The sequence below is a fragment of the Scyliorhinus torazame genome, chromosome 9 (assembly GCF_047496885.1).
Source record: "Scyliorhinus torazame isolate Kashiwa2021f chromosome 9, sScyTor2.1, whole genome shotgun sequence".
NCBI classification, from domain to species: Eukaryota; Metazoa; Chordata; class Chondrichthyes; order Carcharhiniformes; family Scyliorhinidae; genus Scyliorhinus; species Scyliorhinus torazame.
Window position 1 is genome coordinate 67,379,180 of NC_092715.1, and position 14,722 is coordinate 67,393,901.

Sequence of the window (14,722 nt, forward strand, 5' to 3'; positions counted from 1 at the left end):
GGTAGTGGATCCCAAGAAAAGGGAATGTTTAAGAGATGTTTTTTTGAAGTAGCTTGTGACAGAGCCTACTAGGGAACAGGCAATTCTGGATTTGGTGATGTGTAATGAGGCAGACTTGATTAGGGAACTTAAGGTGAAGAAACCCTGAGGGAGCAGTGACCACAATATGATACAATTTACCCTGCAGTTTGAGAGGGAGAAGCTGCAATCAGATGTAACAGTATTACAATTAAATAACTACAAAGACATGAGGGAGGAGCTGGCCAGAGTTGATTGGAAAAGAAGCCTAGCAGGGAAGACAGTGTAACAGCAATGGCAGGAGTTTTGGGTGGTTATTCGGGAGGCACAGCAAAAATTCATCCCAAGGAGGAGGAAACATGCAAAGGGGAGGACAAGGCATCCATGATTTGACAAGGGAAGTCAAGGGCAGCATAAAAGCAAAAGAAAAAGCATACAAAGTGGCGAGGAATAGTGAGAAGCCAGAGGATTGGGAAGGCTTTAAAAACGAGCAGAGGACAACTAAAAAAGCAATAAGGGGGGAGAAGATGAAATATGAGTGCAAGCTAGCTAGTAATATAAAAGAAGATAGCAAGAGTTTTTTCAATATATGAAAGGTAAGAGATAGGCAACATAGACATTGGACCACTAGAAAACGTGGCTGGAGAATTAATAATAGGAAACAAAGAAATGGCAGAGGAACTGAATAGTTACTTTGCATCAGTCTTCACGGTGGAAGGCACCAGTGGAATGCCAGAGCTCCAGGAGAACCAGGGGGCAGAGGTGAGTGCAGTGACCATTGCTAAGGAGAAGGTTCTGGGGAAACTGAAAGGTCTGAAGGTGGATAAGTCACCTGGACTGAATGGACTACCCCCCCAGGGTTCTAAAAGAGATAGCTGAGGAGATTGTGGAGACATTGGTGGTGATTTTTCAGGAATCACTGGAGGCAAGAAGAGTCACAGAGGACTGGAAAGTGGCTAATGTAATACCACTATTTAAGAAGGGAGGGAGGCAGATCGAGAAATTATAGGCCCGTTAGCCTGACTTCGATCATTGATAAGATTTTAGAGTCTGTTATTAAAGATGAGATCGCGGAGCACGTGGAAGTGCATGGTAAAATAGGACTGAGTCAGCCCGGCTTCGTCAAAGGCAGGTCATGTCTGACAAACCTGTTAGAATTCTTTGAGGAGGTAACAAGGAAGTGACACAAAGGAGAATCAGTGGACGTGATTTGATTAGGTTTCCAGAAGTTCTTTGACAAGGTGCCGCATAGGAGATTGTTAAATAAGTTAAGAGCCGATGGTGTTCAGGGTAAGATCCTGGCATGGATAGAGGATTGGCTGACTGGCAGAAGGCAGAGAGTGGGGATAAAGGGGTCTTTTTCAGGATGGCAGCCGGTGACTAGTGGTGAGTCTCAGGGGTCTGTGTTGGGACCCAACTTTTCACATTATACATTAATGATCTGGAAGAAGGAACTGAAGGCACTGTTGCTAAGTTTGCAGATGATACAAAGATCCGTAACGGGACAGGTAGTATTGAGGGGGCTGCAGAAGGATTTGGTCAGGCTAGGAGAGTGGGCAATGAAGTGGCAGATGAAATACAATGTGGAAAAGTGTGAGGGTATGCACTTTGGAAGGAGGAATTTAGGCAAAGACTATTTTCTAAATGGGGAAATGAACAGCTTGTCGTATGAGGAATGGTTGAGGACTCTGGGTCTGTACTCATTGGAGTTTAGAAGATGAGGGGGGATCTTATTGGAACTTACAGGATATTGCGAGGCCTGGATAGAGTGGACGTGAAGAGGATGTTTCCACTTGTAGGAAAAACTAGAACCCGAGGACACAATCTCAGACTAAAGGGACGATCCTTTAAAACAGAGATGAGGAGGACTTTCTTCAGCCAGAGGGTGGTGAATCTGTGGAACGCTTTGCTGCAGAAGGCTCTGGAGGCCAGACATTGTGTGTCTTTAAGATAGAGATAGACAGGTTCTTAATTAATAAGAGGATCAGCGGTTACAGGGAGAAGGCAGGATAATAGGGATGAGAAAAATATCAGCCATGATTGAATGGCGGAACAGACTTGATGGGCCGAGTGGCCTAATTCTGCTACTATGCCTTATGGTCTTCTGATCACTGTCCAGTTTCAGAATAGTTTCTAGAAATAGTCCTGCTCACTTTTCAGACTCAGAAGCAGAATAGTCCTGATTATCGTCCAGACTCAGCAGCAGAAATCGTCCTGAGCACTGCCCAGACTCAGGAGCAGAAATAGTCCTGATCATTGCCCAGACTCAGGAGCAGAAATAGCCCTGATCACTGTCCAGACACAGGAGCAGGAATAGTCCTGATCACTGTCCAGACACAGGAGCAGAAATAGTCCTGAACACTGTCCAGTCTCAGGAGCAGAAATAGTCCTGATCACTGTCCAGACACAGGAGCAGAAATAGTCCTGATAACTCTCCAGACACAGGAGCAGAAATAGTCCTGATCACTGTCCAGACACAGGAGCAGAAATAGTCCTGATCACTGTCCAGACACAGGAGCAGAAATAGTCCTGATAACTCTCCAGACACAGGAGCAGAAATAGTCCTGATCACTGTCCAGACACAGGAGCAGAAATAGTCCTGATAACTCTCCAGACACAGGAGCAGAAATAGTCCTGATCACTGTCCAGACACAGGAGCAGAAATAGTCCTGATCACTGTCCAGACACAGGAGCAGAAATAGTCCTGAACACTGTCCAGACACAGGAGCAGAAATAGTCCTGAGCACTGTCCAGTCTCAGGAGCAGAAATAGTCCTGATCACTCTCCAGACACAGGAGCAGAAATAGTCCTGATCACTGTCCAGACACAGGAGCAGAAATAGTCCTGAACACTGTCCAGACTCAGGAGCAGAAATAGTCCTGAGCACTGTCCAGACTCAGTAGCAGAAATAGTCCTGATCACTGTCCAGACTCAGCAGCGGAAATATTCCTGATCACTGTTCAGACTCAGGAGCGGAAATATTCCTGATCACTGTCCAAACTCAGCAGCAGAAATAGTCCTGATCACTGTGCAGACTCAGCAGCAGAAATATTCCTGATCACTGTCCAGACTTAGCAGCAGAAATATTCCTGATCACTGTCTGGGCTCAGGAGCAGGAATAGTCCTGATTATCGTCCAGACTCAGCAGCAGAAATAGTCCTGATCATTGCACAGACTCAGGAGCAGAAATAGCTCTGATCACTGTCCAGACTCAGGAGCAGAAATAGCCCTGATCACTGTTCGAGCTCAGGAGCAGAAATATTCCTGATCATTGTCCAGAACAGGAGCAGAAATTGTCCTGATCACTGTCCAGAACAGAAACAGAAATAGTCCTTATCACTGTCCAGACAGAGGAGCAGAAATATTCCTGATCACTGTCCAGACAGAGGAGCAGAAATATTCCTGATCACTTTCCAGCCTCAGGAGCAGAAATAGTCCTGATTATTGTCCAGAATCAGGAGCAGAAATAGTCCTGATTATTGTCCAGAGTCAGGAGCAGAAATATTCCTGATCACTGTGCAGACTCGGGAGCAGAAATAGTCCTGATTATTGTCCAGACTCAGGAGCAGGAATAGTCCTGATCACTGCCCAGTGACTCCTGAGGAAAAGTGTATGTATGGAAATGTTAATGCTGTCTCACACAATCAAATAGCCCGGCAATTAAGTGGCAATCTGTTTTTAACGCCGTTCAGACTATTATTCCTTGCACTGCTTTCAACCCTTTCACAATTGTTTTTGTTTAAGCCCCATCTTGTCCACCTCTTTGCACTGAAGGTATTTGGCAAAAATGTCTTCAGGTCAGGGGAAAACCCTGGCTATCAAACCTTATTTTCAGTTTATTAGAACAATTCTAAACATCTGCTTTATACTTGCCCAAAAAGCCAATTCCTCCCCCCCACCGTGACAAACAATTCCTCAAACATGGTCATGAACAATCCCCATTGTGTCTCAAAGGCCTCCACTATTCCCTTCAACTTGAACTGATCTTTTCCAGCCGAAGGAAGTCATACAGGTCCCCTTGCACGTCCCCCAGCCAGGATTCCACCCCTGTTGTCATTGTCGATCGCCAATCCAACAATATGCTCCACCGGGCAATAAGAGAGGTGAAGGCCACAACATTGGCCCTCCTCCCCTCCATCAGCTCCGGCATTTCCAATACCCCAAAAATCACCACCATTGGGCCCAGCCTCTACCAGCACAATCTTCGATCGTGTCCCGAATACCCCCTCCCAGTACCTCTCCAACTTCTTGCAGCCCCAGAACATATGCATGTGATTTGCTGGTCCTCGCCCACACTTCTCACACTCGTCTGCCCCCCCCGGAAGAACCCACCCATCCTGGCCCGAGTCATATGAACCCTATGCACCACCTTAAATTGAATCAAACTGACTCTCACACACGAGGAGGTTGAATTTACCCTATGCATCACCTCACTCCACACTCCTCATCCTATCTTCCACCGCCCCACCCCAGCTCCTCCTCCCATTTATTCTTAATCCTCACCAGCAGCGCTCCCCCTGCTCCCCCAGCCTATCATATCGCCAATCCTACTTTCCCACTGCACGTCTGGGAGCAGCAATGGCTTCAGCAGCTTGGCAAACCTCCTCCATTCCCTCCACGCAAAGTCACTCACTTGCATATACCAGAACTCCTTCCCTTCGGCAGCTCCACCCTATCCTGCAGCTCTTCCAGAGATGCAAACCCCTCCTCCTGATGTAGATCACTCACCCTCACCAGCCCCACCTCTCTCACCACATCCTCTACATGTCATCTGTCTCCCCCGGCTTACACACATGGTTCCCACACAACGGTGTCAGCACCGACATCCTCTCCAACCTAAAGAGCCTCCACAACTGGTTTCCCGCCCTAATCGTGGAATGCACCACCGGGCTCACCGCGTATCTCCCCGGCGCCAGCGGAAGCGACGCCGTCACCATGGCCCTCAGGCTGGACCCCCTACAGGACTCCTCCCCCATTCTGACACCTCTCCTTCCCACCACCATCTCACCTTCTCCACATTCGCCGGCCAATAGTAATGCAGCAGGTTTGGCAGCGTCAACCTCCCTTTCTGCGTCTGCTCTGTAACAGGGCCCTCTTCACCCTCATACCTTACCCGCCCATATAAACTCCGAAATCGCTGCATCCAGTTTCCAGAAAGAGGCCTTTGGGGTGAAGATCGGGATGGTTTGGAAAACAAACTGGAACCTCGGTAGCACGTTTATTTCAACTAGCTGGACCCTCCCACCAGTGTCAGGTGTAAAATCCCCCCTAACCTCCTCCACCAACGTTGTCAGGTTCCATTTGTACATCGCCAACCATTCCCCCGTCACCTGTACCTCCAGATATCTGAACCTGTCCCTGGCTGCCCTAAATGGCAATGCCCCCAACTGGTTTCCTGACCCACCACATTCACCGGAAACATCACTCTTTCCAACATTCAACTTATAACCCGGAAATGCTCCAAACCGCTCCAGTATATCCATAATTCTCCTCCAGCGGGTATGACACGAACAGCAGCAGGTCGTCTGCGTATAGAGGCACCCAATGTTCCCTACTTCCCCTCACAATCCCCTCCCATTCTAGTGACCCACTAAGGCCATCGCCAAGGGCTCTATCGTCATCGCGAACAACAACGGCGACAGCGGATACCCCTGCCTCATTCCCCTGTGCAGCCCAAAACTCCATGAACCCATCCCATTTGTCCGCACACTCACATACAACAGGTGCCAAACCCGAACCTTCCCAGGATCTCAAACAGGCACCGCCACTCCACCCGGTCGAAAGCCTTCTCCACATCCATAGAAACCACCACCTCCAGTGCCTGCCCCTTCGACAGGGTCATAATTAAGTTCAAAAGCCTCCTGATCTTACTGGAAAGCTGCCTGCCCTTTAGGAAACCCGTTTGGTCCTTTGCGATGACCCATGGAACGCTTCCCTCCATCCTCCCTGCCACTAACTTGGCCAATACTTTCACATCCCTGTTTAACAGTGAAATGGGCATATATGTCCCACACGCCAACAGGCCCTTCCCCTTAGCATAATCGATGTCTGGGTCAGTGTCTCTGGAAGGTCCCCCTTCTCCAGTGCCCTGCTAAACAACCCCAGCAGATGAGGTGCCAACTCCGTCACAAACCCTTTATAGAGCTCCGCCGGGTAGCCATCCGGCTCCAGGGCCTTTCCCTCTGATCATCGATTGTACCTTCTCACAGAACCGCTTGTCCGCCAAAAACCCTGAATCCAGCCTCCAGACCGGCTTCTGCTCCTTCCCCGAACCAAGTCTAACCTCCAGCCAGTGCGACGCATGATCTGAGATCACGATTCCAGCGTACTCCGCCCCATCACCCCCACCAATACCACTCGACTCACTATGAAAAAGCCAATTTGGAGTATATCTTGTACACATGTGAGAAGGAGTACTCTCTCTCCCCGGATTCCTAAACCTCCACAGATCCACCATTCCCATCCATTCCATAAGCCCTCCCAACCCCTTCATCATCCTCAATCTTCCCATTGACTTAGGGCTCGACCTATCCACCCTCGATTCCAGCGCGCAATTAAAATCACCCCCCATAATCAACTGGTGTGTCCAGGTCCGGAATCATTCCCAGCAACCCCTTCACAAACCCCAAGTCATCCCAATTCGGCGCATAAACATTCACTAGCACAACCGGCGTCTCCTCCAACACCCTGCTCACTATCAAATACCTCCCACCCGGTCTCACACTTCCTTGGCTCCTACAAACCCCGACCTTTTGCTCAGCAAGATCGGCACCCCCTGTGACTTTGCATCAAACCTCGGGTGAAATACCTGACCCACCTATCCCTTCCTCAATCTGACCTGATCATTCACCTGGAGGTGCGTCTCCTGCAGAAAGACCGCCCCCACCTTCAAACTCCTTAATTGCGCAAAGACCCGAGACATCTTCACCTTTCAGTCCCATTCCATGTTCTGAACCTTCCTGGAGGCTCACGCCTCCACTCCCCTTCTAATTCTACCGCCTTTAATTTTGCCCTAAACAGGGCCCATCCAGAATGGCCTCCTTCGCCACCCATGACCACGCTCAGTCTCCAACACCTTCACATCGCAACCCCCCTCTCCGCCCCCACTCCCACTTGGCCAGCTCCTGAGGCCGGGAACATTATTATTGGTGTCATAATATACACACAAGTATATGATGGTGCACAGACAGACAGTGATTGACACACAGGATGACCATGAACATACAGAACACAGCAGCCAATCACCAGACAGGACACGGCCACTATATAACCAGAGGGCACTAGTTTTCCCGCTCTCTCGGGATGCAGCCTCTGAGACAGTCAGAGCCCGTGAGCAACAACTAGAACATCCACCATGTGGTAGCAAGATAGTCTGGTCAGGTTAGCCTCAGGTCTCCAGTCAACTCAGCATAGTGTCAACCCACAGTTCAAGCATGTTTAATAGTTAAGAGTTTAATAAAATAGAGTTGCATTTATTCAAGTGTTGGAAGCCTGTCTCCCTCTCTGCTACAGTAAACGCAGTCCTCGCAGACCCAGCTTACCCAACACATCATGGTACCAGTGAGTTGTTTGAGTTGACGGACCCATCTTGAGATAGTCTGCCTTTGACCAGCGATCAGCCAGCCGGTAACATGGACAGCGTCCGCCCTCCCCCGCCGCTCCGCATCGCCGGCAACCTCGGTGCGAACTGGAAGACTTTTAAGCAGAAGTTTCAGCTGTATCTTGAAGCCATCGACCTCGAGGCCGCATCGGATAGCAGAAAGATTGCCCTCTTCATCTCTACAGCCGGGGACCACGCTATCCACATTTTTAACTCCCTCACCTTTGCTGAAGTTGAGGACAAGATAAAGTTTAAAACAGTCCTGCTGAAGTTCAACAGCAACTGTGACATCGAAGTCAACGAGAGCTTTGAATGCTATGTGTTCCAGCAGAGGCTTCAGGGTAAGGATGAACCTTTCAGTCCTTCTTAACCCATCTCCGTATCCTCACGCAATCCTGCAACTACGGCTCCACTTCCGACTCCATGATCCGCGACCAGATATTTTTCGGGGTCCACTCCGATCCCTTTCGCCTGCAACTCCTCAAAGTTAAGCAGCTCACCCTCACCACCGCCATCGAAACCTGAATCCTACATGAGCACGCTAATAACCGGTACTCCCATATCAAGGCAGCAGAGACGGCGCGGCAAGGCCCCCACGATGCGGAGCGGGTGCAGGCCATACAACAGCTCCAGGGCCTGAGTCTGGATGAGGGTGGCCATTTCGCGCGCTTTTCCCGGGCTCCTGCGCATGCGCGCCACGACTGAGGGGACGGCGAGGCCGAGGATCGAACTGCGCATGCGCGCACATCTTTCGACCGCACCGCGCATGCGCGATGGCGCACGGAAATTCCAGATGTCAGCATCATGATGTGCAACAACTGGGGCTCTGCCCACTTAAAGCGGCAATGTCCCGCAAAATCTCAACGCTGTCTCCAGTGTGGCAAGCTTGGCCACTACGCAGCCCTGTGCAGATCTGCTCAACTGCCCAATACACAGCGATCCCAGTCGCAGTGCAGGAACGTCCGGTCAGTGCAGCAACCCGTCGCAGACTCCGTCTCCGACATGGTTCCAGATCCCGACACCGAGGATCTCACATCCCCATCCCGGGTGGGCATCATCACCAAGCATACGATGCTTTCCAAAAAAAAGGCTAATCCACTCCCAGTGATGAGCATTGATCCGGACGACGAGTGGTGTGCCATCCTTACGGTCAATGAATCTCTCCTACGTTTCAGGCTGGACACCGGCGCTTCAGCGAACCTCATTTCGAAGTCTGACCTTGACACCATCCGCGTCAAGCCAAGCATTCTTCCACCGGCCTGCCAGCTTATCGATTACAATGGCAATGCCATTGCTGCCAGTGGCTCATGCCAGCTTGTGGTTTCTCACCGTTCCTCAAGAGCCACCATTCATTTCGAAATAGTAGTGTCCAATAAAGCTTCCCTGCTCGGTGCTCAGGCCTGCAAAATCCTGAATCTTGTGCAGCGGCTTCACTCCATGTCGCCCGCTGAGGCAACGGCCTCGCCAGATGCCAACTTTCAAACCCAATTAGATGACAGCATAGCACGAAACCACAGCGTCTTCGAGGGTATGGACATACTCCCCTACACATACAAGATCCTTCTGAAACCGAATGCCACACCCGTGGTTCATGCACCGACATCCCTTAAGGACCGCCTCAAGCAGCAGCTGCAAGACCTCCAGGACCAGGGCGTCATTACTAAGGTCACGGAACCCACGGACTGGGTTAGCTCCATGGTTTGTGTCAAAAAACCGTCAGGGGAACTTCGCATTTGTATCGACCCCAAAGATTTGAATCGTATTTTCATGAGGGAGCACTACCCCATCCCTAAGCGAGAAGAGCTCACTAGCGAAATGGGTCACGCCAAGTTATTTACGAAGTTGGATGCCTCCAAGGGGTTTTGGCAGATACAGCTAGATGCATCCAGTCGAAAGCTCTGCACTTTTAACACCCCATTTGGTTGTTACTGTTACAACCGGATGCCCTTTGACATCATCTCCACCTCGGAGGTGTTCCACCGAATAATGGAACAAATGATAGAGGTCATCAAGGGGGTGCGAGTGTACGTCGATGACATCATTGTCTGGTCCACAACTCCTCAGGAACACATCGATCGCCTCAAGCGAGTGTTCCACAGGATCCACGAGCATGGCCTCTGACTCAACAGAGCCAAGTGCTCGTTTGGTCAAGCAGAAATAAAGTTCCTCGGCGACCATATTTCGCAGTTGTGTGTGCAGCCAGACGCAGATAAGGTGTCGGCGATCGATGCTGGGAAGACACCAGCGGACAAGAAGGCGGTGTTCCGCTTTCTCGGGATGGTCAACTTCCTTGGGAAGTTCATCCCCAACCTCGCATCTCACACCACAGCTCTCCGCAATCTTGTAAAAAAAAAACACCAACTTCATGAGCGAGAGTGGCGTGAGCTCAGGGCGAAACTCACCAAGGCCCCGGTCCTGGTGTTTTTTGACCCTGCCAAGGAGACGAAGATCTCCACCGACGCGAGCCAGGCTGGCATTGGGGCAGTACTCCTCCAGCGCGACGAATCCTCCTCCTGGGCCCCAGTCGCATATGCATCTAGAGCCATGACCCCTACTGAGCAGCGATATGCTCAAATCGAGAAAGAGTGCCTGAGCCTCCTCACGGGGATTGACAAATTCCATGATTACGTGTATGGACTCCCCAAGTTTACGGTCGAAACGGACCACAGGCCACTGGTTCACATCATACAGAAGGACCTCAACGATATGATGCCACGCCTACAGCGTATCCTCCTCAAACTCCGACGCTATGATTTTGATCTGGTCTACACCCCGGACAAGGAGCTCATTGTGGCCGATGCACTCTCTCGCTCCATCACCACGCCGTGCGAGCAGTCGGACTTCGTCTGCCAGATCGACGCCCATGTCGAGTTCTGCGCATCCAACTTTCCGGCCACTGATGAAAGGTTCGTGCAGATTCGTCAACAGATGGCCAGGTATCCTTTACTCCAACGGGCCATGCACCATCTCACAGATGGTGGCAGAAGGGCCAGTGCCCACAGTTCTACAATATAAAAGACGACCTGCAGTGGTCGATGGCATACTAATGAAACTGGACAGAGTATGCGAGAGCTCATCCTCGGCCAACTCCACGAGGGTCACCTGGGGGTGGAAAAGTGTCAACGGTGAGCCTGAGAGGCAGTATATTGGCCTGGCATCAATGACGACGTCGCCAACACTGTCCTAAATTGCCCAACGTGCCAACAGTTCCAGCCGGCTCAGCTAAAAGAGACTTTGCAGCCGCATGAACTGGTGTCGTCCCCATGGACCAAGGTTGGCATTGATCTCTTCCACTCAAAAGGCCAGGACTACGTCCTCCTCGTGGACTATTTTCAAATTACCCCGAGGTGGTCAGACTGCATGACCTCACACAGCAACAGTCATAGGGCGTGCAAAGAGACCTTTGCCCATCATGGCATTCCACTTACGGTCATGACAGATAATGGCCCGTGCTTCTTCAGTCAGGAGTGGACAGATTTTGCCCGACGGTACAATTTCACGCACGTCACTTCAAGCCCCCACTACCCCGAATCAAATGGGAAGGCTGAAAAGGGGGTACACATTGTAAAACGACTGTTGTGTAAAGCTGCTGATTCGGGTTCAGATTTTCACCTGGCACTGTTAGCCTACAGGGTGACTTCTTTGTCCGCTGGCCTGTCCCCAGCACAGCTGCTAATGTACCGCACACTACGAACGACGGCGCCAGCTATCCACATTCCGGACCTTGACAATTTTCCGGTCCTGCAAAGAATGCAACTGTCTCGGGCCCAATGCCACAGATCTCGCTGCTCTGGTCCCTGCTGACCAAATTCATGTTCAGCTACCTGGCGGTGGCTGGTCTGCCACAGCTGTGGTGGTCAAGCAAGTGGCCCCGAGATCATTTCTCATTCGCATGCATGATCGCTCTTTTCTTCGCCGTAATAGGCGGGCACTACGGCTGCTACCACTCTCGTCACCTGAACGTGATGCCCCGCCTCGCCTGCTGATTCCACAGGACACACCCTTCCAAGAGGTCACCGATCTGCCGTTTCTTTTGCCACCGTCTACGTTGGACGCAGCTCTGACCATTCCAGTGCAGGTGGCCCCCGACCCACCCTTAAGACGGTCAACCAGAATTCGTCGCCCGCCACAGAGACTGAACTTATAGACTGAATGTTGCATTGCCTTGTGCTTCGTTTACACATCTGTACATGTTGTTTCTTCCTAATTTGTTGTATGCACTCTATCTGCACTGGACACCTTCCCATGTAAATACGTTCACGTACTTTGGATATAGTTCAGCTCCTACTCATGTAAATACGCTCACATACTTTGCACATAGTCAGGCTCATACACACACCCACTATTTATTGACACATACACACATTTTTTGAAAGGGGGGAGATGTCATAATATACACACAAGTATATGATGGTGCACAGACAGACAGTGAGTGACACAAAGGATGACCAATGAACACACAGCAGCCAATCACCAGACAGGACACAACCACTATAAAGCCAGAGGGCACTAGTTTTCCCGCTCTCTTGGGATGCAGCCTCTGAGACAGTCAGAGCCTGTGAGCAACAACTAGAACATCCACCATGTGGAAGTAAGATAGTCTGGTCAGGTTAGCCTCAGGTCTCCAGTCAACTCAGCATCGTGTCAACCCACAGTTCAAGTATGTTTAATAGTTAAGAGTTTAATAAAATAGAGTTGCATTTATTCAAGTGTTGGAAGCCTGTCTCTCTCTCTGCTAAAGTAAACACAGTCCTCGCAGACCCAGCTTACCCAACACATTGGTGTAGCCTGCACCCAATAAATTCAAATGGCTGTGGTGTAATTTAATTGGTCAGATGAATGTGGATAGAAGCTAATTACACCATAAGTGAAATTAGTCTGTTTTCAAAAAAGCAAGAGTTTCGTATGACACTTATGGCTTTTCAAAATGAAAAATTCTTCATTCTTTACTTACCAGCTAGGCTCCTCTGTTCAATATTAACTAGTCCCTCGTACAAGTCCTTCACTGGGTTCTTGCCAGTTAAAAGGATTCCATGTAACCAGATTAGCAACAACCTGTGGCCATGTTCCTTATAACTCTTTGATCCTAAACAAACAGAAAGAAACGTTGGTAAACAATTCGCAACAAGCTGTCTGAATAGGAGTAAGCTTTAAGCAAGCCTTGAATCCTATTCAACCTACTTAGATGCAAATGTTACCTTGTGAGTAAACAACCTCAGCGTATTAACATCAATGTGATTTCACAAGCCAATATATTTGGTAACTAAAATCTTTAAAAATCGTAACGTGAGCCACCACACTGATTTACCAATAATATGAGGCAGGAAGACTAATGAATAAAAATCTGTTCTAGAACATTAGCCAAAGCACAATTGAAGAATAAGCAAGAGGTTGGCTAGGTTAATGCCTTACACCCCCGCCCTCCCCCCCCCCCCCCCCCCCCCCCCGCCCCCAAGGGAAAACATAGTGAAGCGTACCCCAGTTATTTTATCACATGCTGCCAAACAAGCGCCTAGATTGACCAATGTCCTTGTTCTGTCACACTAAAGCTCTGGAAACATTATTAAAATGATTTCCATTCAAAGGAAGAAGCATGAGATAACGATAAAATATAAGACATATCAGATCTTCATGGGACATAAACTTCCACAATTAATCCGAGATGAAGACAAAGCAACGGATTTTCCTCCACGGTATTACAGTTAACCGTGTCTAAAAGGCTAAGAATTGGTGCTTAATCCTACCTGAATTATAGTATGCTAAGAGCCATCAAATTTCATGGACCCAGTCTTGCTTACAGAATTGGGTAAGTGTGAGGAGCACATCAATAGTTAGAACAGAGACACTACAAATGGACATTTTAATATGATAAAACAAACTTTTTATAGTGAGTGAAGAGAGATTTGTTTGGGATACAGTGCTATAAGTGGCTAGTGTCTCTGCCTCTGAGCCAAAAGCTCTGGGTTCAAGTCCCACCCCAGGACGGGATGGCCAAGGAAGGCGCATTCATAACGTGCCAGATTGAGTGTCAACTTGCAAACTCCTTCCAACACACCAATGGCAGGTGGAAAGAGCGAGAGAGTCTCCTGGTCAGCCATACTTGATTATGGAGTGGCACCCCTCAAGCTGCAAGTCCCTAGCGACAGGCTAACAACCTGCTCCAAGAAAAACCTTGCAGATGAAAAGATGAAAGTCTGCCTTGCACACCACTAGGTGCAGGAAGAGAAACAGCAACAGTGCTACAACTATTTCCCTTGGTAGTAAAGCAGGAGCCAGTATATGCTGAGAATACACAAGGACACACCAGATATTAGAACAAAGGGGGCAAGGATCATTCTGGCACTAGTGGATAAATTAATTTGCCTTTGCAGTCCTTAAATGTGGAAGATTTGCAAAATATTAAGCGGCAACAGAAAACTCTGAATAGGTTGGCTAGCCAATCAAAATCCACGCCATATAAAGACGATGATCTATAAATTCCAGAAGAACCAAGATTTTTATATTTAAAAAAAGGATGGGCAGTAAATGTTGGCTTTGCTAGCGATACCTACATCCCATGAACAAATAATACCGAAAATAATTCTTCAACCAGCCATCCTGAGGTACCAGGAACACTGCAGACAGTAGGGCTGATTTCAAGTATGAGTAGAATATAAGAAAGCAGGGAACAAGGAACAATCACCTGACCTTAACAGGCTCACTCCCTTGACAGATCACATACTATCTGTCCTGTCATCCAACATCCCCTCGGTTATGATCAGTTCTGAGAGTGTGGTAGAGTGGGAGCTTGTCAGGGTTTGAAGTGTTAAATGCAGAATAAGCATTTTTTCAACACCATCAAATTCTATCTTAACAAGCGAAGAAGCAAGATAAATGGTATTTTCAGCTTTTAGTCAGAAAGGTGAGCACTGCCAATTTCTATGTACGGAAATGAATGAGAGCTCAGCACCGCATCATGGTTTTCAGTCCTCTCCGTGGGTCCTTATTTTCAAACAATGACAGGAATACTGTATGGTTAAACTCTCCGAATAAATAATATGCTTCAGTTCCCAGCTGACCTTATCACTGAATTTTGATTATTTTCACCTTCTAGAAAGTGCAATT

The 14,722-nt window shown here is 48.9% G+C and overlaps 1 protein-coding gene across 2 annotated transcripts in view; it reads right to left on the reverse strand.

Annotated features, from left to right (window-relative positions):
- LOC140429269 (uncharacterized) overlaps positions 1-14,722 on the reverse strand; it is a 123,474-nt gene that overhangs the window by 23,121 nt on the left and 85,631 nt on the right. For both annotated transcript variants that reach the window (XM_072516050.1, XM_072516051.1), the window contains exon 14: positions 12,573-12,704. In XM_072516050.1, the coding sequence (XP_072372151.1) occupies positions 12,573-12,704 (132 nt within the window). The remainder of the gene's footprint in view (positions 1-12,572; positions 12,705-14,722) is intronic.